The 27717-nt window shown below is 43.0% G+C and overlaps 1 protein-coding gene across 1 annotated transcript in view; it reads right to left on the bottom strand.

The window, feature by feature from the left end:
- The window catches only part of Rxfp1 (relaxin family peptide receptor 1), a 99462-nt gene that overhangs the window by 36297 nt on the left and 35448 nt on the right, over nt 1-27717 (bottom strand). The window contains exons 4-6 of the mRNA XM_045131103.1: nt 14652-14750; nt 7483-7588; nt 1491-1562 (exon numbers count right to left, since the gene is read on the bottom strand). Coding sequence (XP_044987038.1) covers nt 1491-1562; nt 7483-7588; nt 14652-14750 — 277 coding nt within the window. The remainder of the gene's footprint in view (nt 1-1490; nt 1563-7482; nt 7589-14651; nt 14751-27717) is intronic.

Raw genomic sequence — 27717 nt, 5'->3', positions numbered from 1 at the left:
GCTTGAGATGCTGGTTCTGGGTGCCAGAAGGTAAGAGCCTCCCCACTAAATATTAGAGAGAGAGGCAGTGGGGGTAGAAATGAGGGGGAGGCAGACCCGTCAGAAGCAGGACTGAAGGAGGGAACATTCATCCCCATATATTAATGCTACTCTCACTTTTGGTTAGAGAAGCTTCTCTTTTCAGATGGCAGTGACCACTGGGATGACTCAGAAGGCACCATGGTGCTGAGAAGTGACAGAGGAGTGCTCAGCACTGAAACATCTCTATCACACCTTCCAAGGCTCACAGTCCATTGCAGAAGAGGTGGCAGAAAGAATGTAAGAGCCAAAGGAAGGGTAGGACTCCTTACAATGTGCTCCCCCCAGACACAAAATGACATATGGCATAGCCCGTAACCTTGCAGTCACTGACACTACCTACACAGGACCCTCATAATAGGAGGAAAAGATGACATCAAAATAAGAGACCAATTGAGAGGGGGAGGGGATATGATGGAGAGTGGATATGTGAAGGAGAAAGTGGGGGAGGGGAGGGGATTTTCATGGTTTATTGTCTATAATTAGGAAAGATGTCAATGAAAAAGTTAAAAGAATGAAAATCCAGACAGGGTGGCACATGCCTTTAGTCCCAGCACTTGGGAGGCTGGGGTAGAGGGCTCTATGAGTTCAAAGACAGCCTGGGGCTACAGAGTGAGTTACAGGTCAGCCTGGGCTGGAGTGAGACCCTGCCTCAAAATAACAACAATACTAACAAAAGACAATCCCCTATGTATGAACATGCACCAAGAACTTCAGAGACATCTGGATAGCACGGTTTAAGGATGAAATACCTCATGATATCAATTATGGCAACCACAGATAGACATCAGCGGGGCCTCTGTAGCTTTTGAGGGCACATCCGTGACACTAACCTGAAGAGAAAGCACTGTAAATACTTACCAAGGCACATAGGTGTGAGAACGGGGTCCAGACCCCAAACGATAGATTCTGGAGTTTCACACCACAGCGACTTACTGTCTTAACAGAGACTAAGTTTGAAAACATACAGAAGACCACGCCGGCCGCACGGCCTTGTCTTGCCCCTTGTACTTGTGGGGTGCTGAGGACTTTGCAAGAGCAGGGCAGGGGCTCTGCTATGGAGCCCCACCCTCAGCCCGCATCTGGCTGCGATGCTCCATCTGTCTGAGCTCACCACATCTTTCTCTAAGAAGGGCATTGAGCTGAATCACGCTGGGGATGAAGACAGACACATTACCATTCAGGGGACTGTGGTGGAGGGTCCACAGCACGTGTATGTACGGATGGTTATCTGGGATTCTTCTAGAATTACATGGGAGTGTTCCCTGCAAGTCTCCAGCTAACAGCTAAAGAATTCCTGGAGGAAGGATTAGACACAGTGGCATTGTGTTGGTTGGTATAGAAGTGGTAAGAAACGGGTATACTAGAAAATGCTGGATAATTTTACTTGCATGAATGAAAGTTTCTCTTACAGTTTCTGGAGAGCGTGGTATTTCCTGAAGCCACTGGGAGGAAGTTTTCTTATGTGGTTCCACTGAAGGGACCTGAAATAAATGTAAAGTTTGGTTCTTAAGGATTTTTGCTTTTATCCTCTATTTCTTTACTTTTAGGTTATAACACAAATAACTATAAGCTGTGATTATTGTAGTCTGGGCTTAGTGATATTTTTATTTATTTGCAAACAGAGATGGAGGGAGATAGAGAAAAAGAGGAAGGGCGAACAAGAGAGAGAGAGAAAGAGAGAGAGAGAGAGAGAGAGAGAGAGAGAGAGAGAGAGAGAAAGAAAGGGAGAATGGAAGCACAAGGGCCTCTGGCCACACACATGAACTCCAGATGCATGCACTGCTTTTGTGCATCTGGCTTTACGTGGGTACTGGGGAATCGAACCTGGGTCTTCAGGCATTGCAAGCAAGCACCATTAACTGCTGAGCCTGAGCCATCTCTCCAGCTCCAATGTTATTTTTATTTATTATTTATTATTATTATTTTTTTTTAAAGAGAAAGAGGCAGGTAGAGAATGGGTGTGCCACTGCAAACAAACTCCAGATGCATGTGCCACCTTGTGCATCTGCCTTATATGGGCACTAGGAAATCAAACCTGGGTTCTTTGACTTTGCAGGCAAATGCCTTAACAACTAAGCCATCTCTCCATCCCCCAATGCAATTTAAAAAATATTTATACTTATTTGAGAGAAATACAGAATGGGGTGGGGATGAAGAGATGGAGAATGAGCAGGCAAGGGTTTCTTGCCACTTCATATCAACTCCTGACACATGAGTCACTTTGTGCATCTGGTTTGACATGGGTACTGGGGCAATGAACCCCCTAAGGGTAGGCTTTGTAACTAAGTGCCTTTAACTGCTAAGCCCTCTCCCCAGCCCCAGGAATACTTTTTATTTTTATTTATTTATTTGGTTTTTTTGAGGTAGGGTCTCACTGTAGCTCAGGCTGACCTAGAATTCACTATGTACTGTCAGGGTGGTCTCAAACTCATGGTGATCCTCCTACCTCTGCCTCCTGAGTGCTGGGATTAAAGGCGTGCACCACCACACCTGGCTTTTCCCAGTGATACTTTTTAAATGAATGACTGTTGAAGGCTGCTTAGTACCCTCTCTGGAAGTCTGTCCCAGCTGCTGAGTGGTCAGTACATTTCTTCCTACTTTTTCCTAGCTGAGAACCCTTTTCTATTAATGCTCCATCTGGGCTTCCAAATGAAGTCCTGCCTTATATCCAGTTTTATTGTTTATATTAAATAAAGATGAATTGTTAAATATTTGGGTTTACTGATGTAGATGAAAGTTTAATGTGCTCTTAAGTGTGTTTATTCATTCCTTTTCTCAACAACTGTGAGTTAAGTGCTTACCATCTGTATTTTGGAAGACACTATCTCAGCCCTTAATCTTATACTTTATCTAGATGACAAATGATACCTACGTCATCTACAGATTAGAGAATTCCCTCAGTCACACAGCCCAAGGATGAAACAGCAATTACCTTCTTTTCTTTCTTTCTTTCCTTCCTTCCTTCTTTTTTTTTTTCTCCAAGATAGGGTCTCACTCTAGCCCAGGCTGACCTGGAACTCACTCTGAAGTCCCAGGCTGGCCTTAAATTCCCAGAAATCCTCCTACCTCTGCCTCCTGAGTGCTGGGATTAAAGGCATGTGTCACCATGCCCAGCTCAACTGGCTTATTTTCATTGTTGGTTTTCTTATACATTCATTTCCAAGTGACTTTGTTACAGCTTAGTGCAGTGTGTTAGAGATTTTGAAGACATATAGCAAACGTGGTTGCAGGTCCCTATGGAAATTCTGACATTCCCCCTTTTCAAGGAGAAAGGATTTAGGACCTCAAAGATCATACAAGGAAGCAGGTTTAATGTATTTAAGAGGAGAAAATAAAGTCCAGTGAGAGAACCCCTCCCCCTAAGAATAGGCACCAATTGAGCTTGAGTGGGGCTGGTGACTCTACCAAGAAGGAAGTTTTTTTAAGGACTTGTCAGAAATGTTTCTTGTAAAGTTGGGTCCTTATTAATACAAAGCATCTAGGATTTATAGACAGCTCCTTTCTAAATGATACCATTTTCACAAACGGCATCATTTATATTTTCAAAATGTCCTATTGACACAGCATTGTTGACTAGTACAAAACCAAGTACTTTTTTTTTTGATTTTTCGAGGTAGGGTCTCACTCTAGCCCAGACTGACCTGGAATTCACTATGGAGTCTCAGGGTGGCCTTGAACTTATGGTGATCCTCCTGCCTCTGCCTCCTGAGTGCTGGGAACTGCTGGGATTAAAGGCGTGTGCCACCTTGCCCGGCCCAAATGCTTTTTTGTTTGTTTCTTGTTTTTGTTTTGCCGAGATAGTGTCTCACGCTAGCTCAGGCCCAAATACTTTTTAAATATTTTAAAATCAGGTAATCCAAGTTTGGCTTTTCTCAAAGACATGTGCATACATTATGTGATAGAGAAAAGGTCTAGTTTTATCATCCTCATCAAAGCTATCTCTGGCTTTACAAAGCAAGCTGTTATTATTATTATATCATATCATTTCAGTGTTAAGTTCAAGGATATGAAAGTCAACCCTCAAAGCTAACGTTTAGTGAGCCCGAACAGTATAAATAATTAATAACTGTCCATGCTTGCCTTTGACATTTATGTGAAATATTAAAAATATCCGCTTCAGTAAACATTACCTGGATTTTTTGGCTTCTTTGATACTTTACTTAATTTGCTTCAGTCCATTTCTGACATTTCCCTATATAGTTTCAACTCAGTAATGAAATTTGATGTTTAGCCTTTTAGCGCATTTACAGTAAAGCCCACAGTAAAGTCTTTTCTCCCTCTGGAACTGAACGAACAGGCGGGAATGAGGTGCGGCGCTGAGCTAACACTGTGCTGAGAAAAGCACAAACGTACAATTGCAGTCAAGTGGGTCAACCCAAAGTACAAGGGAATGCCATATGGCTGTAACTACCTGCATTTTCATCTCTCTTTTCCTTTGTCTAGTTTTCTTTTTTATTTCACTTTTCCTCCCTCTCTCCCTCCCTCCTTTCTTTTGAATCTTTTTCTTTTCTTTTTTCTTGTTTTCGAGGTAGGATCTCACTCTAGCCCAGGCTGACCTAGGACTCTCTCCATAGTGTCAGGCTATCCTCGAACCCACGGCTATGGTCCTATCTCTGCCTCCCGAGTGCTGGGATTAAAGGTGTGCGCCACCATACCAGGCCTTCCTTCCTCCCTCTCTTCCCTCCTTCTCCTCCCTCTTTCCTTTTTCCTTCCCTTTTCTTACCTCTTTCTTTTGTTCCTTCCTTCCTTCCTCCTTCTTCCCCAGGGATGTATGTATGTATGTATGTGTGTGTATGTATGTATGTATGTATGTATGTGTGTCTATGTATGTATGCATGTGTATGTATGTATGTGTGTGTGTATGTATGCATGGGACATTTTAAAACGTTGAATCAGAATTAACTAAATGATTCACCCTTTGGGCCACTTCCGGCTTTCTCCTTTTGTTCCTTTCACAAAGCTTAGTTGGATTGTTGATGAATGGCTTTAAATCTCGTAGGAAAATGAAAAGTGAGGTTCACAGTGTCAGGATAGTCTTTCATTTGGACTTTCCAGTAATTTGATATTCGTAGTGGGGGTGATAATGATTTTTTTTTTCCCTGAAAATAGAATGAAAATCTCTCTTTTTTTAACCCAATCTTACAGTTAACATTTAAATCTCAGAAACTCTTCATAACGTAGGAGAAATAGGAGCAAGGTAGTGCTTTTGAATAGGTAGTCAGGGACAAAGGACCAAAGAGAAGGAACGAGGAGATGCCACTTCGCTTGTCCTGGTGAAGGAGACCAAGCTGGTACTTGGCCTCTGAACCAGCCTCACCCACCATTGCTACAAACAACTATTCAGCAACAGCGCCCCTCCTGCTTCCCCGAGGGAGCACACCTGAGCCAGCCCCTTAAATCCAAGAACCAATCAGCTTTCTCTCCCTTACCCACCTGGGCCTGACAGGAAAGCCCACCCCAGTGAGTTTTGAAGAGCACTTGCCATGTGGGTAAGGGGTCTTGTCTACTCATTTTTAACTCCTGACTGCTGAAAATCCATGTCCTGTTTTGGTAAGTCCTTTCCCCATCCCAGCCTGAGTTCTGGTCCTTTTCCAATTTCCCTGGAAATGTCCCCTTCAGTCTCCTCTCTGCTCCCTAATCCTCTTCCTGCATGGTCCTTCAGGTCCTGCATTCTACAAGTGTGTGTGTGTGTGTGTGTGTGTGTGTGTGTGTGTGTGTGTGTGAACATGCGGGTGTGCACTTCCCCTGGATACTAATTTTCCCTAAAGAAACTGCATATTTAATAATTTACCCTTTCCTGCATTCTGATTCCTCAATTCTTTCTTGAAACGAGAAGTTTCAAAAGTTGGGGTTCACAAATGGGGGGATATCCCTTACCCTTAAAACCTCATAAAAATAAGACCTCAGTTTCTTTGGGGGAATCATCCTCATTTTTTCTAGCATGACTAATTCTTATGATGAAGAGGTGCAAGGTGGCAAGACAGGGAGGCCAGAGAGCTTTCCTTTTCAGAAGTCGACTTCCTTTGGAAAGCAAATTTTGGCGACCACCCTCCCAAGGTTCTCTGCTGATGTCCCCTGAACACTCTTGCACTAAGAAACCTCCCGTGTGAACTTGGGGAGACCGTGTGCTGGAACTGTCGTTCCTTATGCACTAAGCCTATGAGTCATTGTGTTATTTGTCTGGTTTGAGGAAGGTTTGAAATTAGCAGACCTCTGTCCCAGCAGCAAATGCAATGGATGACGCCATAAGATTGCTAATATGGAGAAAGGCAAGACTTGCCAACACTTGTAAACTCGGGGATTATCCTTATTGGATCCACATAAACCAAAATGCCAGAGTCACAAGATATTAATATATCTGGATGAAGCAAACAACAAAACAAGCAATCAAAATCCAATCAACTCAGCAAACATATTGGACTGAACCCTCTACCTTCCATGTCTGTCTGTCTGTCTGTCTCTTTCTGTCCTGCTGCTGAAGTCTGGTTGAACTCCAAGTCATTTATTGCAAGAATCCTTTTTTAATTTTTTTGTTTGTTTTTGTTTTTTTTCGAGGTAGGGTCTCACTCTAGCCCAGGCTGACCTGGAGTTCACTATGGAGTCTCAGGGTGGTCTCGAACCCACGGTGATCCTCCTACCTCTGCCTCCCCAGTGGTGGGATTAAAGGCGTGTGCCACCATGCCTGGCCCTTTTCTAATTTTTTTACAAGTAGAAATTTGAATTAGTCAGGGAGAAAAAAAAAAATCAATATCTTTGGATCAAAATGTGATTCAGAAGTTAATTTAAATGTGGAGTTCTGGGAATATCTGATCCAATCAATTTACTTGTTTTTATACACGAGAGTATATTAAAACTTACTGATGTCTAATAAATTCTAAAAGAGCTCTGTCAGTGTCAAGTAAAAATCCCGTGTAATAAGAAAGCTGTCTGCAGTGGTCTAACCAGGAGCCTGTTAACCACAGCAAATGCAGTGGGGTCCCAGCTTTTGTTTGGATAAAATATTAGACACTTCATAGAATTGTCTACATGGAGTAATTTAAGGTGGGATCTAGCATTTGAAAAGTACAAAACAAGGGCTGGAGAGATGGCTTAGTGGTTAAGTGCTTGCCTGTGAAGCCGCAGGACCCATGTAAGCCAGATGCACAAGAAGACGCGTACATCTGGAGTTCATTTGCAGTTGCTGGAGGCCCTGGCGTGCCCATTCTCTCTCTCTCTCTCTTTCTCTCTGCCTCTTTCTCTTTCTGTCTGTTGCTCTCAAATAAATAAATAAAAATAAACAAGAAAGTACAAAACAGGTGGGCACAGGAACAATGAAATGCCATCTTCATCAAGATAGGGTCTCAGTCATGGTACGGTTTGCAGGTCTGTTCCAGATGTGAGGATGAGTCGCTCTTTACTTACATCACAGTCACATTGGAAGAAACGGAGGGCACAGCTCGTAAACTGGCTTCGTCACAGTCAAGCTCTAGATCTCGGCAAAAGCAACGCAGGGGTACAGACCCAAGCACTGAACAGGGGAGGGGGAAGGGAAGGGGAAGAAGAGATGACATGAGGGACCAGGGCGAGGAGGGAAACAGAGAGAAAGAAAGGAGATGCTATGAGAATATATACTATATACTATATATAAGACTCAGTATGAAAGTGTTATCATGCCCTGCCTTAGCAATTGGGGCAATGCTTCCAATTGTTTCCCAAGCTGGTTCGTAAGTTCCCTGTGAATGACCCTGGGCTAGCATTAACACTTGGAAACAGAGTTGTCAGCCTGCCCAGTTTAGAAGTAGCAGTCTGTTCTTCATTTGCGGTGAAATGAATGAAATCATCTCCTTTTATTGTCACTAAAGGGAGATGAGATAATGTGCGATGGGGTTTAATGCTTATTTGAGAAGAAAGTACTTATTAATACTGTAAGCCAAGCCTTTAGTGGATGAATAAATCCCTTTAAGTCAGCAAGTCATAAAGAGGAGAAGTAAACACAGAGTGATAATTTTTCTTTTTGGTTTTTCAAGGTAGGGTCTTGCTCTAGCTCAGGCTGACCTGGAATTCACTATTTAATTTCAGGGTGGCCTTGAACTCACGGCAATCCTCCTACCTCTGCCTCCCAAGTGCTAGGATTAAAGGCATGGGCACCATGCCCGGCCAGAGTGATACTTTTTTTAAACACAGTGTTTCCCTAAGTAGCCCAGGGTGGCCTTGAGCTTGTGGTCTTTATTCTCTGGTTTTCAGTGTGGGGATTACAAGCATGTGCACCCGCATTCTACTGAGTAGTCAAGGAAAGTTACTTCCCCTCCTCCTTTTATTCCTCCTCCACTCCTTCTCCTCCTTCCTCTTCCCTCCTCCGTTTCTTCCTCTTTTGTTCCTCTTCCTCTTCTGAAAATTCAGAAATTCTTAAGGGTTTTTAAGATTAAACTTTCTTTGTCGTATGTTTGGGTAAAGAATGAGTAAAACTTCATTTCTGGGAGTGGACATATTTCTGTACATTGTATTTTCAAGGATGTTGGGAAGAGAGGAGGATGGGGTAGTTTTGGTCATTTTGTGAGTCTGAAAGCAGGACAGTCTCAGCACTCAAGTCTACTGGGGACACACAGTGTCGTGGGGTTTTTGTCCTGCGTGGCTCCAGCCCTGTGGGAGGGGGACAGCTGCCGAAAGCAGTAGGAGTGCTGTCTTTGGCATCCCACTCTGGATGGAGCCTGAATCCACAGAGCAGAGGCTGTGGACTCCAAGGTCTGAAGGGTCAGGTGAGGTGGGGTTCACCTGTGTCCCAATGTCCAAGGGGCGTGGCTTCTCCTACCACTTCTCCATTATACTGAGAACACACATGGCCCCAGTTACTTCCTCAGAGAGATCAGATGTACAATGCTTCATATATCACCTCATTTAAAACCCTGTAGGAGAAACACAACTGTCTCTGAGGATCTTCTGTTTGCAAGCCCCCAGTCTCTGCTCTGTGCAGGACAGCCGCCAGAGAGCGCAGGTCTCAGCGCCGAGGCGGAGCTCTGTAAGCCCTGAGCACCGCTGGCTGCGGGTGGTGGAGGAAGGGCCCTGTCCTCAGGGATTCGAGCTTGTGCCTCTTCCTCCGGGTCCCATCTACCATGTGAGTGCATGCCTGTGTCGGGGGAACCAGGGAGATAACAGTGCCGGGAATGAGAGAGAAAGAAGCGAGAGCAGCATGAATCCCAGTGTTTCTAAAACCATTGTCTATCGGTTGAATTAAGATAATCTACAACAGAGACTGAAAAGGGACATAACTAACAACAGAGGAAGGGCTCAAGTTTGTCACTTATAGGCTACATTTTATTTTAAAATATATTTTATTTATTTATTTGATAGAGAAAGAGGGGGAGAGAGAGAACGGGTGCACCAGGGCCTCCAACCACTGCAAATGAACTCCAGATGTGTGTGCCCCCTTGTGCATCTGGCTTACATGGGTCCTGGAGAATCCAACCAGGATCCTTTAGTTTTGCAGGCCAATGCCTTAACTACTAAGCCATCTCTCCAGCCCTAGACTATATTTTAAATGAGCTTATAACACAGATACCCAGTTATGGTAAAAAGTTGATTAAAGCCAGGCGAGGCAGCTCACGCCTTTAATCCCAAGCACTTGGGAGGCAGAGGTAGGAGGATCTCTGTGAGTTCAAGGCCACTGTGAGACTACATAGTGAATCCCAGGCCAGCCTGGGCTAGAGTGACACCCTGCCTCAAAAAAACCTAAAAACAAAAAGACAAAAAGTTAATTAAAATTTGGATAATATTTTATGTAGGAAATTTCAATTAGATTAAAATAATGCATAACTAGGCTGGATGTGGAGGGAGGCATAGGTAGGAGGATCTTTGTGAGTTCGAGGCCACCCTGAGACTACATAGTGAATTCCAGGTCAGCCTGGGTTAAAGTGAGACCCTACCTTGGAAAACAACAACAACAACAAAAAAAAAAAAAAACAAAATAAGCAGAACTAAATTGAGGCCTGTGGCCTCGAATTTTTTCCAAAACAATTCATATTTACACTTTGATCATGCATTAGTTGATCACAGATATAATAAAATGATATTTATGGTGGCTTGAATGATGTAAGATGTCTCCCATAGACTCATTGTGTTTGGATAATCCCTGCTTGATGGCACTGTTTGGGAAAGTTGTGGAAGTTTTAGAGGATGGAGTCTTGCTAGAGGAGGTGTGTTCCTAGGGAGGGTCTTGAAGCATTACAGCCTGGCCTTACTTCCTGTTTGCCTAAGCAGACATAACCCTCCCTCCCTCAAATTGCTTTTGGTCCAGTGTAGTGAGACCATAGTGGATACCATATTGCACTGAAGAGATGACTTTCAAAGCATAAATTCCTATATGCTTTCATCTAGCCAAATTATTAGACACTGTTTTAAGGCTGGAGAGACGGCTTAGCAGTTAAGGTGCTTACCTGCAAAGCCTAACGATCTGGGTTCGATTCCTTACTACCCACATAAAGCCAGATGCACAGTGACTCATGCATCTGGAGTTCATTTACAGTGGCTACAGGCCCTGGTAACCCATCCTCTTTCTCTTGCATTTCACTCTATCTCTTGGCTTGAAACTAATTAAATAAAAATATTAAAAAGAAGCTATTTTAATTTAATTTCTTCTCCTCCTTCTTTTTTTTTTTTTTGCTTTTTCGAGGTAGGGTCTCATTCTAGGCCACACTGACCTGGAATTCGCTATGTATTCTCAGGATGGCCTCAAATGCACAGAGATCCTCCTACCTCTGCCTTCTGAGTGCTGGGATTAAAGGTGTGTTCCACCACACCTGGATTTTCTTTTTCTTCTTTTCTTTCTGAGGTAAGGTCTCAGTCTAGCCCAGGCTGACCTGGAACTCACTCTGTAGGGCTAAACTGACTTTGAACTCACATTGATTCTTCTTCCTCTGCCTCTCAGTGCTGGGATTAAAGGCATGTACCACTATACCCAGCTTCAGTTTAATTTCTAGTAAGCCTCTATAGGAATCTGATATAAATAAAGTGGTATAACAGAATTTTAAGTTAACCCTCAAGTGTTTTTTGTTTTGTGTGTGTGTTTTTTTGTTTTTCAAGGTAGGGTCTCACTCTGGCTCAGGTTGACCTGGAATTTACTATGTTGTCCCAGGGTGGCCTCAAACTCACAGCGATCCTCCTACCTCTGTCTCCCTAGTGCTGGGATTAAAGGCGTGCACCACCACACCCGGCTTCAAGTGTTTTTAATTGCATTGTTATTTTATTTCTGCACTGCATTCAAGCTTCAAAAAGATGTCTAGTTATTAATTGCAACCCTGTTGTATCTAAAGAATTCTAATAAAAACTATGTATTAGCTATTTTGTAAGTATTGATGGAAAAATTGCTTCTGTATTGTTCCATCATTCATTCATTTTGGGTGTGTATTTACGCGTGGTGTACGTGCATCTGGGTGCACATGTGCAAGGGTGTGCATGCACGTGTGTGTGTCTGGAGGCTGGAGGTTGACATCAGATGTCTTTCTCTATTGCTTTTCTCTTTATTTTTAAAATATTTATTTATTTGTAAGGAGAGAGAGAGAGTGAGAGAGAAAGGGCATGCCAGGGTCTCTAGCTGCTGCAAATGAACTCCAGATGCATATGCTACTTTGTGCATCTAGCTTACATGGGTTCTGAGGAATTGAACTGGAGTCATTAAGCTCTGCAGGCAAATGCCCTAACCGCTGAGCTATCTTTCCAGTCTCTGTCTTCTTTATTTTACTGACTCAGGATTTTCCACTTGAGCCCAGAGCTCACTAATTTGACCAGTTTAGCTGGACAGTTTTCTGCAGAGATGGTTCCCCGCTTCTGCCTCCCATGTGCTGGGACCAAAGGCGGCCACCACTTCCACCTGGCACTTATGCGGGTGTCGGGGATCTGAACTCTGGTCCTCAGGCTTGTGCGGCGGTGCTTTATCCACTAAGCCATCTCCTTGCCTCTCCTCAGCTCTCCCTGTTGTGTCCCATCATGCTTATTATGTCACGAGACCTGTGACACGTTTCTTCCAGAGTTCAAAGCTCAGGCAAAAAAACTGGTTTCTCTTGGTGACTTGATCTGTTTTCCCTACTTGTTCATTTGTTGCTTTATCAACCAGAATATGTAAGTTACATAACCCACTATTTTCTTTCTTTTTTTTTTTTTAGATATTTATTTATTTATTAGAGACAGAGAGAGGGAAGAGAGGGAGGGAGAGAGAGAGAGAGAGAGAGTGAGAATGGGCACACCAGGGTTTCCAGCCACTGCAAATGAACTCCAGATGCATGTACCTCCATGTGCATCTGGCTTACGAGGGACCTGGAGAGTCGAATTGGGTCCTTATGCTTTGCGGGCAAGCACCTTAACCGCTAAGCCATTTCTCCAGCCCAACCCGCTATTTTCTCTTTGACCTGATGGCTGCAGAGTTGAGAACCAAATCTTGGATGTGCTGATGACTGATCCTCAGTCAGTCTGACCTCCCTTCCTCCCTCCTCTCTCTGTCCCTCCATTCCTCCTTCCCTCTCTTCCCCTCATTCTTTTCTTTCTTTCTTCCCTCCCTTGCTCCCTCCCTCCTTTCCTTCTTCCTCTCTAGTACTTTTGGGGACAGAATCCCGCTGTACAGTCTAGGCCGGCCCCAAGGTCCACGTGTCTCAGGCATGTGGTTCTGGCATCACAAGTGTGTGCCACCGTGTCCAGCTGAAGATTCTCTTGCACTCAGCACTTAACTTTTGCTCTTTAGAACTTGTTAATGGCTTAAGTCTGTTATTAGCTATGTTTGCATGACAAGTTGCTGAAGTCAGTTTTGGAATAGTGTGAGACGTTAACAGATTCAGTCGAAAATTAAGACGTGAACAAATATGCCATGCAATGAAATAAGACAACATTACATTTTAAGGTGAATGTCTTAATTCACTATTATTTTCATTGCATCAGTAAATTATGCCTATTTCCTTTGAAAGCTTTTGGGTTTTCAATGATGAAGCTATTTGGCACTCTCCTCTGGGAAGCAGGCACGATGCTCAGACTGGTTGATAAGACACTCATTGGAGGTGTGTGTGCCCTTGGCAGTGGAGGTCATTGGTAGCCTAGAGTCTCATTTGAAAAGTGACAAAACATTTTTACAATCAGAAAGGCCAGACTTTACAACTTGTGGTAGGACATAGAGGAAAAGAAATAGCAAAGCGTTCCTCCCCCACCCCCTCCGCAGCCCTTGCTTTTTTTTTTTTTTTTTTTTTTTTGGTTTTTTCAAGGTAGGGTCTCACTCTGGTCCAGGCTGACCTGGAATTAACTCTGTAGTCTCAGGGTGGCCTTGAACTCATGGCGATCCTCCTACCTCTGCCTCCCGAGTGCTGGGATTAAAGGCATGCGCCACCACGCCCTGTGTGAGCTCTTGCTTTTTGATCAAGGTTGACAAACTAGAGTTGAAATTATAGCTCCGAGGCCAAGACTTGAATTTACAAAATTTATTAAGATCGATATTTATCTTAAAGAAATTACTCCTATAAATACTCCTGTCTAAAATATTGTGACGTTAATCCTCTTCCCCAACCATCCGTTGTGTCTGTCTGTCCCCAGCATGTACCTGTCCATCGCCACAGCAGGTTACATTAAACAAAGCTTTCATCGCCCTGCAACGGAGCTTAGACCCCAGATATTATGCTTGCAAATGCTACTCTGCTCTTCTATTCTTGTTTGTTTATTTTTATTTATTTGAGAGAGTCAGACAGACAGACAGACAGACAGACAGAGAGAAAGAGAGAGAAAAAGAGAGAGAGAGAGAGAGGGAGAGAATGGGCATACCAGGGTCTCCAGGCACTGCAAAGGAACTCCAGACACGTGTGCCCTCTTGTGCATCTGGGTAACGTGGGTCCTGGGGAATTGAGCCTCGAACTGGAGTCCTTAGTCTTCACAGGAAGCGCTTAACCACTAAGCCATTTCTCCAGCCTTGCTGTTTGATCTTTGTCAGTTTTCTTTACATCGGAGTTAATGGTGATGATGGAAAGGGACCTTGTATAAGACAGCAACCCTGACCACGGATGTTAATTGTGTTTGAAATATCTGATTTGATTGATTACTTTCACAATCAAGATCCCGGAGACATTTAAAGATAGAATTCTCAAATCAAGCCTGCCTTTATCATAATATTTGCAACTAGAAAGTCCAAATTTATCTTTTAAAAAATTGGATCCAATCTTTATGTTTGTGCACATATGTGTATACTAGAGATAGTGTGGAGGTGTGTATGTGGGGCATACATGTGTGTGTGCAGATGCACGCATTCCACGTGCACAAGCGTGGATGCACGACAAGAACGTTAGGCGTTCTCTATTGCTCTCCCACCCGTGTTATTGAGAGAGTCTCTCACGGAACCTGCAAGTGCTGTTTCTGGGCAGACTGGCTGACCAACGACTTCAGCTGTTCTCCTGTGTCGGCTCCTTACAGGAGGGGCGTAGTTGTGCATGACCACACCCCGACGTCAGGATGGCACAGGAAGTACTCTAACCCAGCGAGCCGTCTCTCCTGCCTCAGGATCCAACTTCTAAAAGCGTGACCTCTTACTGGGAACTAACTGAGAAGGGGATTCAATTGATCCGTTGACTTACAGCATTCAGATGTTTCTGCCTTGACTGGATATGAGGAAGCCAGTTTGTAGTAGCTGGCAAGATACTTGTCCAACTGCAGAGACCACCCGTTGTTATCTCCTAAACAATGGAACAAAACAAAACATCAGACAGGTCACAAAAGAAAACTGAACAGATCTATTTTGTTGTGCTGGGGAGAAAATGTCTTCTAAAATGAGTGGAGGGGCTGGAGGAATGGCTTAGCTATTAAGGCATTTGCCTGCAAAGCCAAAGGAATCAGGTTCGATTCTCCAGGACCCACGTTAGCCAGATGATGCACAAGAGGGTGCATGCATCTGGAGTTCGTTTGCAGTGGCTGGAGGTCCTGTCATGACCATTTTGTCTTTCTCCTTCCATCTTTCTCTGTCAAATAAATAAATAAAATTAAGATAAGTGAGGCTCAAAGTTCGTTTGATGAGCATCATCGGGGGAGGGCGGTTTCTGCAAATGCGGGCTTCTTCCTGGGTTCACATGGAGGCCAGGGAGTGTGTCTGCGGGGCATGTTGTATCAAGCAGGGCGCTCCAGGCTTTAGCAAGCACGGTGGTGATCCTGCCGCAGGCTGTTCTGACCACCGTGAGACAGAGGCGCTTAGAGACTCTGAGGGATGGCCGCTGCTCTCCGCGTGGCACTTGGACACTCCCCTCACATTCTTTGCTCACTGACATGGATGTGGGAGGTGTGTCGTCACTGACAGGTGACCATGTTGATTGCATTGGAAACAAGAGAGAAACCGCAGACATCAGGCTCTCCATCCTTTCTTCTCTTTTTATTTTAAAAGTCCCCTGATATTGAAAGTGATTAGTTTTTGGATGAGTAAATGTTTTCCCATCTATAGTTGCTGATTTTTATATTAAACTCTTTGAAAAAATTTGTGGGTTTTATTTATTTGCAAGGAGAGAGAGAGAAAGAGAGAGAGAGAAGAGAGACACACAGAGAGAATGGGTGTGTCAGAGCCTCCAGCCACTGCAAATGAATTCCAGATGCATGTGCCACCTTGTGCATATGGCTTTACATGGCTTCTGGGAATTTGGCCCCAAGTCATTAGGCTTTGCAGGCAAACACCTCAACCACTAAACCATCTCTCTAGCCCTTAAACTTTTTTTTTTTTTGAGTTAGGGTCTCTCTCTAGCTCCCAGGCTGAACTGGAACTCACTATGTAGTCTCAGGGCAGCCATGAACTTGGTATGATCCTCCTACCTCTGCCTCTCAAGTGCTGGGATTAAAGGAATGAGCCACCACGTCTGGTACTCTTTTTTTTTTTTTTAAATGAGAAAGAGAGATTGAGAATGGGTGTGCCAGAAATTGTTACACATTGGTATTTAAATTCATTATTATTTTCATTCTTAGGATCTGTGGAAGTATTCCAAATCACAAAGTATTGCTGGAAAAAGTGACCAAAGTAATTCTTTGGATTCTCTTATGAATTGTTATATATTTATACATAAAACAAGGAGGTAGATGAGTCATTTGGCTCTGAAGATATTTAAGCCTTCTTTCTTCTTTTGTTTGTGGTTCTGGGAATTTAATAGTGTCCCATATTCTAAACAAGTACTCCACCACCGAGCTAACATCTCCAGCCTACATACTGCTTTTTATATTTTAAATATTTTAAGTTATTTGCATGACAGGAAGAGATGGAAAGATAGAAAATATGGTCATGCCAGGGTCTCTTGCTACTGCAAACAAACTCTGGATGTGTACAGTACTTTGTGTGAATGTCTTGACATGGGTACTAGGGAATTAACCCTGGGCCAGAAGGCTTTGCAAGTAAGTGCCTTTATCCCTGAACCACCTTCCGAGCTCTGTTGTCCCCATAGTTGCTTATTCTTATAACTTTTTTTTTTTTTTGCACATCTGCAGAAGACCATTGGGAGGATGAACGAGCCCCACAGGGGTGCAAGGATTTGCCTGTGCAGGCTGATTAGGTCTTGCGTGACTCCATGCGAGGAGCAGACGTACTTCACTCATGTTCAAGTTTACACCTTGGCATGGAGCTTCAGAAGCAGTAGGTGGATCAGGTGAGGCGGTGGTCTTCCCGAGCACAGGGCTGTGATGTGTGGTGGCTCACCTGGACCATGGCTGAGTGACTGACGGAGGATGTGATGTTCTTTCACTCTGCCTCCTGAGCAGGTCCCATATTCAACTCAGCTTTCACAGATAGACCATTGCAACGTGACACATGTTTAAAAACATGGGTCTGCTCCCTTTCCTGCTCCTTTTCTTACACTGTTGCTGTCTTGCCCTTCTGTTGTTTAAGGGATATGATACAGGTAGCTCTAGGTATAGTATTTTTGTCTAACAGATTCAAATGGTTTCTTTGCTTATGGTTTTTATTTGCTCTTTCTTCTTCCCCCTCTCTTGCTCATTTTCTGCTCACATGCTTCTCTCTCTCACACACACACAGATGAGAGAGAGAGAGAGAGAGAGAGAGAGAGAGAGAGAGAGAGAGAGAGAGGGAGAGAGAGAATAGCAGTGGAGAAGTGAAAGGAAAGAGAGCGCCTGTCCGAGTGGAAGCTGGGAATTCTGATTAATAGAAACAGTACAAGCTTGCTTGTATTTCCTGATGTCAGAGCACATGTGTTTTGTGGAAGTTTCTTTTTAAAAGGAGAAAAATATTCAAATAAACAAGCTTTTGAGTGATTAGGTCCCCCTTCCTCCTGTCCTGCAAAGTGTTTCTTCTTCCCATCTTTTACCTCCTTCCGCCAAAAGGCAGGCACATAGAACATGGGGAATGTAGCCAGAACTGCAAAGCTGGAAACTTAGCATTTTTAAGGAAACAGCTTTTGGTGTATGTGTTTCTGTATCTTAAATCCTGTATGCCTGATATTTTAAGGATATAAGAGGGTTTTCATACTTTAAGCACTTCTTCCTAGATTTTGATACTCTGATTTTTCTTGAGATAACCTAGGGTAATCTAATGAGCACTTCACATTACAAACAAAAGTTTTTTAAAAAAAATAATTTGTTTTATTTATTTTATTTTATTCATTCATTGGAAAGAGAATGAGAGAGGGAAAGAAAGAAAGAGGCAGATATATAAAGAATGGATGCACCAGGGCTTCTAACCACTGCAAACAAACTCTAGATGCATGTATCACCTTGTGTGTCTGGCTTTATGTGTGTACTGGGGAATCAAACGTGGGTCCTTTGGTTTTGTAGGCAAGTGCCTTAACCACTAAGCAATCTCTTAAGCCACCAAACAAGAGTTTTAAGGGCAGGAATAAAGCTCACTGGTAGAGCACTTGCCTAGCATGTGCAAGGCCATGGCTTCCATGCTCAGCTCCATAAAAATCAAAGTTTTATAAGGTAAAAAATAAAATAAAAATAAAAAATAATGATTTAGTAAATTAAATTAAAAACATGAACCAAGAGAAACCTAGCCTTTCTTCTTGCTTGGGCTTAATGCATATTTGCTGAACGGATGATGAATGGAGCTCTTCAATATATGTCACAGGAAACTTAGTTTCCTTTATGATCAAATAAAAGTGGTAAGTTGAGACTTGTCATAGAAACTAGACTTGGAATTAGGAACCAAGCAGGCCAGACTGCATTCATACCGAATACCCCAAGCCAGCTGTCTTTCGTTGACATTTATTCCTCCTTTAACTAATGTCCAATGCCAATTTTGCAAGCTAGTTTGTTCTCCTCTGTTCTTGTCCCCTCTTTACCTCTTCCTTTCTCTCTCTTTTCTTCCTTTTCCTCTTTATAGACTTTCTCGGAGAACATTGCCTGACCTGGTTTGTCGGGTCTCCGTGTCTCAGCCTCTTGAAAGCCAGCACTATTTTTGGTTATCTAATTGCATTCTTGACCTCTCTGTTTTTGTTCTCCTTTTAGCCAAAAGTACCTCATGCCCTCTCCATTTGTCTGTACCGTTACCCTTTCTACTTACTTTTCCCTCATGAATGCTTTTCTTCAAACCAGACATCATCGCTAGTTTCACGTTGCTTCCTGCCTTTCTGCTCACAGCCACAGTAAGTAACCTCAGTGCACCAAGAACTGTCGGTGCTCCTTTGCTTCCTAAGATGATCGGCACTCAAGAGGTGTTTGTCTTCTGTTTGACTGTTACTCTATTTTCTTGATGGGCCTACCATTTGATAGTGATTTTCCTTTTAGGACACTGCTTCTCTCAGTATAGTAATGGGCGTGGTGCTCCCCAGTACTGGTCTTACAGAGGGAAAGAACATCTCAACTCCACTACAACCTAGTCCCTTTTGAACACTGCAAACACTCCCACTGAAAGAAGAATGATGGCTAAAAAAGTAAAAAGGGGCTGGAGAGATGGCTTAGTATTTAAAGTGCTTGCCTGGGAAACCTAAGGGCTCATGTCTGACTCTCCAGGTCTCATGTAAGCCAGACACACAAAGTGGCACATGCAACTAGAGTTTGATTGCAGTGATTGGAGGCCCTGGTGCACCAATTATTTCTTACTCTCTCTCTTACTCTTTCTCATAAAAAACCAAAAATAAAAAAAACCCAAAACCTAACAATTTAAACCCAGATGTGCAAGTTCCATTGTAAAAACCACAAGAAATACGAAAAACCTAGGCAACATGACACCTAAAAAAATTACTAGGGCTGGAGAAACAGCTTAGAGGGTTAAGCGCTTGCCTGTGAAGCCTAAGGACCCTGGTTCGAGGCTTGGTTCCCCAGGTCCCACGTTAGCCAGATGTACAAAGGGGCGCACGCGTCTGGAGTTCGTTTGCAGTGGCTGGAAGCCCTGGCGCGCCCATTCTCTCTCTTTGCCTCTTTCTTCCTTTCTGTCACTCTCAAATAAATAAATAAAACAAAACAAAACAAAACAAAAAAAATTACTAGTACCAAATAATCTTTTACCTTAAAAACCTTTGATTTTTATGGAGCTGAGTGTGGAAGTAATGGCCTTCGATGCAAGTGAGTGAGATTATATGACAAAAATTTGAAAGAATAAGAAATAAGAAATTATAAGAAATCAAAAAGGATACAAATAAACTCCTGAATAAGTCCAAGAGGACACAAACATCTTGATGAAATAAGAAAGTAAACACAGGATGTGAAAGTAGAATTCAATCAAGAGACACAAATACTGAAAAAAAAAAACCCAACCTAACTGAAATACTAGAAAAGAAATTTAATAAGTCAAATACAAAGTTTCATGGAAAAATCTCACTAATAGAATAGACCAAGGAGAGGAAAGAATATATGGGCTTTAGGAAAAAATAGAGGAATTTGGAACATTCCAAACATGACAAAGATAAATTAACCAGAAAGTATGCACATAACATTTGGGATTTACGGGACACTGTGAAAAGACCAAATCTACAAATCATGGCCACAGAGAAAGAAGCATTTCATGCAAAAGGAATAGAAAACAGCTTTAATAAAACCATAGTAGTAAATTTCCCAAATCTAAGGAAAGACATGCCCAGATATCTTGGTATAAAAGGCATTTAGAACATTAAGACAGAAAAGAGCCTGCTCATGTCATATTTTAGTTGAACAAAGAAAAATAGTGAAACACCAAATCACACATAAAGGTAGGTTCATCAGAATAGCAACAGACTTCTCAACAGAAACCTTAATGGCCGGCAGAGCATAAAGTGATGGATTTCAAGTTCTGAAGGACAGCTGCCAGCCCACATTCCTTGTGGTGGTTTGAGTGTAAAATGTGCCGCATAACCTCCAGGGTTTATGATTAAGGCTCCTACTGAGTTGCCAACTGGAGTCTTTTGGGAGGCAGAGCCTTGCTGGAGGAGGTGTGTCCCTCGGGCTGGGCCTTGGGGTCTGTCATCCCAGCCCACTGGGTGCTCAGGGCTAACCAGCCTTGGCTGCTCCCTCTCCACTGCTGACATATAAAGTGGTGATGCCCCAGGTGCCTGCTCTGCAGTGGAACTTTCCCTCGACACTGTCAGCCTGAAATAAATCCTTTCCTCCCATGCGCTGCTTCTGCTCCAGCGTTTTGTCCTAGCAAGGAGAGGGTAGCTGTTGTAGTTCTTTACTTCATACATTTATTTGCCATAATTGAAGTGGAAGGAGACATTTTCCATGCTAAACACAGCTTAAAGACATGCATGACCACTAAGCCATCTCTGAAAGAGGGACACTTGAAGGAATCCTTCCATGTGAAGTATCCACGAGGCTGTAGCAAAGAGAAAACCACGCTGGGACAGTAGTCAAGCAAATGAGGGTGAGAACATCCAGTCCGAATCAACCCGCTGGCAGGCACTGATGGACACCTTCGAATTATACCTCTCAATATCAGTGACCTCACTTCCTCAATCAAAATACATCGATCAGCAGGTTGGATTTAAAGACAGGATCCATGTATTTGCTGCCTCCAAAAATCCCCAACAACTCTCCATCAAAGATGGATGCAATGTCAGGGGAAAAAGATGGATGGGAGCAAGTAGCTAGCTGTAGGTGTCTTGACGTCTCATCAACCATACTTCAAGCCAAAGCCAGCCAGAGGAGGCTAAGAAGGCCACTCCAGACTAAGGATCTGGTCCATCAAGGAGGCATTGCAATATGTGAGCTAAGCACAAGTGCTTTCATACGACCAAATGCCTAGGGCTGGAGAGATGGCTTAGTGGTTAAAGCACTTGCTTGTGAAGTGTAAGGACTCATATTCGATTCCTCAGTACCCATGTAAGCCAGATACAGAAGGTGGCACATTCATCTTGAGTTCATTTGCAATGGCTAGAGGCCCTGGAGTGCCCATTCTCTATCTGTACCCCCCGTCCCTCTCTTAAATAAACAAATAAGACTTCTTCATCTTCTTTTTTTTTTGGTTTTATGAGGTAGTGTTTCCCTCTAGTCCAGGCTGACCTGAAATTAACTATGTAGTATCAGGGTGGCCTTGAACTCACAGTGATCCTCCTACCTCTGCCTCCCAAGTGCTGGGGTTAAAGGTGTGTGCCACCATGTCCTGCTAACAAATAAGGCATTTTAAGAATCCAAAACAGGGCTGGAGAGATGGCTTAGCGGTTAAGCACTTGCCTGTGAAGCCTAAGGATCCCGGTTCGAGGCTCGGTTCCCCAGGTCCCACATTAGCCAGATGCACAAGGGGGCGCACGCGTCTGGAGTTTGTTTGCAGAGGCTGGAAGCCCTGGCGCGCCCATTCTCTCTCTCTCCCTCTATCTGTCTTTCTCTCTGTGTCTGTCGCTCTCAAATAAATAAATAAATAAATTAAGAAAAAAGAATCCAAAACAAATGCAGCTTGATGGAAAAACGCACATTAATTCCAACACAATAATAGTGGGTGACTTCAATTCACCACTGTCATCACCAGACAGGTCATCCTGAAAACCATAAACAGAGATGTCTGTAAAGCCCATTTGGTCTATGATCCATCGACTACACATTCCATCCTGACACTGCAGAATAGAGCCGGTCAACATTCTGCTGTGGATGGGGAGGGGTTCATGAAGCCCCACCCTCTCTGAGGAACTATGGGCAGTTCATGGTTGCTGGCTGGGGGAGAGTCATTCTTTTCAGTGAGTTATCCACTGTTACACAGTGGGAGGGGGAGAAGGGGCTCCGCAGAAGTGGGAGTGTTTTGGGAGAGGGTAATGTGGTCTATATGAACATAACACATTTTACAAGGGCTGGCTGGGGATACAGCTCCGTGGTCGAGCACTTGCCTTTGCCAGGCCCAGAAGCAACCCCCATTGCTCCAGCAAGAGCAACATGAACAAGGAAACAGAATTGCATGTTATGCAGATTGTGTATGTGCACAGAATCATGACCTATTCTGCTTTTGTCTTTTAAACATTTATCTATGTATACCTATTTATTTATGTAATCTATCTATCTATCATCTAGTGTGTGTTTGTGTGTGAGTGTGTGTGTGCATTTGCGTGTGTGAGTGAGGGCACACATGTGCCACAGCTTACATGTGGAAGTCAGAGGACACTGATCAGGTGGGTCCTTGCCCTCGACGTCTTTTGGGGCATGTGGGCTCAGCAGTGTCTGTAGCCCATTGTGTTCACTGCTCCCTCCACTGGCTTCCAGGAGACTCTACGGGCACAACTTCCCTGGTGGGTTCTGTGAGTGTACAGGGATCACAGAAGCCCTCCAGGGTTTCTGGCTCCTGGGTGCATCCGAACTCAGGAGCTAAGAGTGATGCAGTGAGCTCTTTATTCACTGAGCCATCTCCACAGCTCTCTCCTTTGTTTTTCACCTTAAGGAAAGATAAAATGGCAGCTGGAGAGAAGGCTCAGCGGTTAAAGTGCTTTCCGGCAAAGCCAGAGAATCCAGGTTTGATTCCCCAGTACCCAGGTAAAGCCAGATGCACAAGGTGGTACATGCATCTGGAGTTTGTTTGCAGTAGCTGGAGGCCCTGGTGCACCCATTCTCTGTCTTTCTACTTCAATAGGGCATCCAGAAATGAGAGCACCTGGTTTGTACATCACTGGGAAAGCACTATGTAAGAAGCTCATTTAGGAAACTACGGCATAGTTAGTGTTCCAGAATTTTAAATGCAGGATCAATTAAAAATTAAAAGAGAACAGCTGGGCGTGGTGGTGCACGCCTTTAATCCCAGCACTTGGGAGGCAGAGGTAGGAGGATCACCGTGAGTTCGAGGCCACCCTGAGACTACATAGTGAATTACAGGTCAGCCTGGGCTAGAGTGAGACCCTACCTCAAAAAATAAAAAAAAAAAAAACCAAAAATAAAAAAAAAAGAGTCCTTGAATATACTTCAAATAGCCTTCTACTTCTACTTAAATATATTATCACCATCATACTCATAAGTAAGAACTGCTTATCTAATTAAAAAAATTTTGTTGTTCATTTTTTAAAATTTATTTGAGAGTGACAGACAGAGAGAGAAAGAGGCAGATAGACAGAGAATGGGTGCGCCAGGACCTCCAGCCACTGAAAACAAACTCCAAACATGTGCACCCCCTTGTGCATCTGGCTAACGTGGGTCCTGGGGAATTGAGCCTCGAACTGGGGTTCTTAGGCTTCACAGGCAAGCACTTAACCGCTAAGCCATCTCTCCAGCTCTGGTTATCTAATTTTTGTGGATTAGTAAATGCCGAGCCAGTGTTGGAAAACTACTGTGGGGGTATTAACAGTCTTTCTTCTCTTGAATTCCTTGCCCTCTCTGCTCCCCTTTCCTGCTCCCACTGTTTAAAAGGGATGGCTGAGAAGTTTGCAGATAACAATGGAGCCAAATCCTTGGAGTATGATTTTTCAAAAGCTTACATATGACATTTCCTAACAAGTTTGTAATCTAGGAAGACAGAAGCATTAGGCTTTGCTGGTCACAGACTGGACCAGCGACTTGGGCCACAAAGGGAGCAAGAAAGGCCTTTTACTCCTGGGTGGAATCCCTATCTGGAAAAGCCACACATTTCTTAGGTTGGAGCGTGGAACGGGGTGGCCCGGGGTCATGTGGCAGGACCCACACACTGTTCTGCAGCCTGGATTGATATGCAGTGGCTGAGTGGAAAAGTTCACAAGGGCTGTGGTAACTGGACATCAGCATGGCCATGCAAGTTCCCTGGGGGCTTAGCTGTAGCATGTCTCCCAGGAGGCAGGGAAGACTGGATGTGACAGTGTCCATGACAGGCTGCGATGGTCCAGAGACGGCGATGGCTGAGGGTCAGATGGGTGCATGCACGTCTCAGCGGATGCCGAGGTCACCTCAAGATGACAGCCAGTGAGACTCCCTGTCCCCTGCTGCCTCCCCCACCAGTGTCCGGGACAACAGAGATGGCTGTGTCCCACGAGCAGCGGAAAGGGAGTCTTGTCTCTGACTCTCTTTAGGTCTCTCCCACCTGGAAGAGTGGAAGCTTGTAATCAAAAGAAACTTTGGCCATGGGGAAATGAAGATGGGCATGAGTAAAGATATTTATTTTTTTATTCACTTGAGGATGTGAACTGACATTTTTAGTTCATGTGTAGTACAGGGCTTCAATATTTTTATCTTTAAAGGGAGTGAAAGCAGTTCCTTTCTAAAGGGCTGTCATGAGGATCAAATTGGCAAAACACAGGCTTAGAATAGTACATTATATTTAATCAGTGCTGTAAAAATATCAACCCTTATTCTTGTCATTACACCTTCCATTTTAAATTTGGACATACATCAAATTTCTCATATTCTATTTTTCTAAAAAGAAACTTAAAACGCCTCACTTAAAAGCTTTCCAGATGTTTTAAATATGACATAAGAGGAGGTTTCATAGAATTTATATTTTATCAAGAAGAGATTTATTTGAAGGTAAAATTATTATATATTATATATATTGTATTATGAAATATATATAATCTAATATATATAATATTATATAATATTATATAATATATAATATTATATATATATATATATATAAATTATATAATACACAATGAGCTGTTGACCAGAGAGACCTACAAGATTTCCCAAAAGAAGACAGATTTCTGGGCTGGAGAGATGGCTTAGCAACTAAGCGCTTGCCTGTGAAGCCTGAGGACCCCGTTCGAGGCTCAATTCCCCAGGACCCAGGCTAGCCAGATGCACAAGGGGCACATGTGTCTGGAGTTTGTTTGCAGTGGCTGGAGGCCCTGGCATGCCCATTCTCTTTCTCTCTGTCTCTCTCTCTGCCTCTTTCTCTCTCTATCACTCTCAAATAAATAAATAAAAATGAGCAACAACAACAACAAAAAAAGAAGACAGATTTCTGTCTGAGTACTTGATAACCCACCAAAGGTTAATGGTAAGACCTTACTGCCAAAAACACCATATGCTGTTGGTACAGAGCATGGAGTGACCCGGCTGGTATCTGGAGAAGAGTCAGTCCCCAGACAGTTAGCCTGTCTAGTGCAAGAAGGTGCTACATGAGTGACTGGGGGAAAATGACCAAGATCTGTCCAAGCAACTCGTGGTCTAAGCTACTTAACAGCAAACAACCTGATGTGATGCTCACCCAAGTATCATAGTGGCTCACAGTCATGGTGGGAAACCAATTGCTCTTGAATTTGCTAACTCATCTGCTCAGTGGAACGGAACCCAAAGCTGGAGCTGGAAAACAAATCAGAACCATATCTAAAAATTGACTCTTGACTCTGCTCTCCAATATTAAGTTTCCACCAATCTTGGGCATTAAGAGGGCTTACACCTATTAAATTCCCTCTAAAATTATAATGGTTTTCCCATTTATATGGTGCTGACTTCACTCTCCATTGGAGAATCTGCTTCTCTTTATCAGATGGATGCAGAAGCCGAGAGGAAATTTAGCCCATCGCACCTCTCCAGGGCCGCAGCTGAAACCATAGAGTAATTGGAGACATGAGCAAGAATGCTGCTTTCCATTTGACAAAATCCAACATCCCTTCATGATAAAAGTCCTACAGAGACTGGGAATAGAAGGAACATATCTCAATATAATAAAATCTATTTATGACAAGCCTACAGCCAACATATTGCTAAATGGGGAAAAACTGGAAGCTTTCCCACTAAAATCAGGAACAAGACAAGGGTGTCCACTGTCCCCACTTTTATTTAATATAGTTTTGGAAGTCTTAGCCATAGCAATAAGGCAAGAGACACACATAAAAGGGATACAAATTGGAAAGGAAGAGATCAAGTTATTATTTGCAGATGACATGATTCTATACATAAAGGACCCTAAAGACTCTACTAGCAAACTGTTAGAGCTGATAAAAACCTACAGCCATGTAGCAGGATACAAAATAAATACACAGAAATCAGTAGCCTTCATATATGCTAACAACAAACACACAGAGGATGAAATCAGAGAATCACTCCCATTCACAATTGCATCGAAAAAAAAAAAAATAAAGTACCTTGGAATAAACCTAACGAAGGACGTAAAGAATCTCTACAATGAGAACTTTAAAACACTCAAGTGAGAAATTGCAGAAGACGCTAGAAAGTGGAGAAACATCTCTTGTTCCTGGATTGGAAGAATCAATATTGTGAAAATGGCAATCTTACCTAAAGCAATCTACACATTTAATGCAATCCATATCAAAATTCCAAAGGCATTCTTCATGGAAATAGAAAAGGCAATCCAAAAATTCATTTGGAATCACAAAAAACCTTGAATATCTAAAATAATACTGAGGAACAACAATAAGGCTGGTGGTATCACCATACTGGATTTTAACCTATACCACAGAGCCATAGTAACAAAAACAGTGTGGTACTGGCACAAAAACAGACATGTAGATCAGTGGAACAGAATAGAGGACCCAGATGTAAGCCCAAGTAGCTATAGCCACCTGATATTCTATAAAAATGCCAAAAATACTCATTGGAGAAAAGACAGCCTCTTCAGCCAATGGTGTTTTGAAAACTGGATATATATTTGCAGAAGGATGAAAATAGATTCTTCTCTCTCGCCATGCACAAGAATTAAGTCCAAATGGATTAAAGACCTTAACATCAGACCTGAAACTCTGAAACTGCTAGAGGAAAAAGTAGGGGAAACCCTCCAACATATTGGTCTTGGCAAAGACTTTCTGAATACAACCCCAAATGCTCAGGCAATAAAACAACAGATTAATCACTGGGACCTCATGAAATTACAAAGATTTTGCACTGCAAAGGACACAGTGAAAAAAGCAAAGAGGCAGCCTACAGAATGGGAAAAAATCTTTGCCAGCTATATATCTGATAGAGGATTAATATCTAGGATATACAAAGAGCTCAAAAAGTTAAATAATAAGGAATCAAACAAGCCAATCAAAAATGGGCTATGCAGTAAGTTAAAAAGGAGATATAAAGGAAAGAGAAAGGAAGGGAGGAGGGTGCTTAATAGGTTGATATTGTATATATGTAAGTACAATGATTGAGATGGGGAGGTAATATGATGGAGGATGGAATTTCAAAGGGGAAAGTGTGGGGTGGGGGGAGGGAATTACCATGGGATATTTTTTATAACCATGGAAAATGTTAATAAAAATTAAAAAAAAGAAAAAGAAAAAAAAAAAAGAAATGTAGACACACACACACACACACACACACACACAGAGTGCTGCTTTCTTGGTGAACCTGGAACCAGTACAAGGGTAAAGGAGATAGACACAGAGAACACTCAAGTCCTACCAAACCAGAGATCCA

Source organism: Jaculus jaculus, chromosome 12 (assembly GCF_020740685.1).
Source record: "Jaculus jaculus isolate mJacJac1 chromosome 12, mJacJac1.mat.Y.cur, whole genome shotgun sequence".
Classification (NCBI taxonomy): Eukaryota; Metazoa; Chordata; class Mammalia; order Rodentia; family Dipodidae; genus Jaculus; species Jaculus jaculus.
The sequence above is the reverse complement of the archived record's forward strand: the minus strand, read 5'-3'. Positions and strand labels throughout refer to the sequence as shown.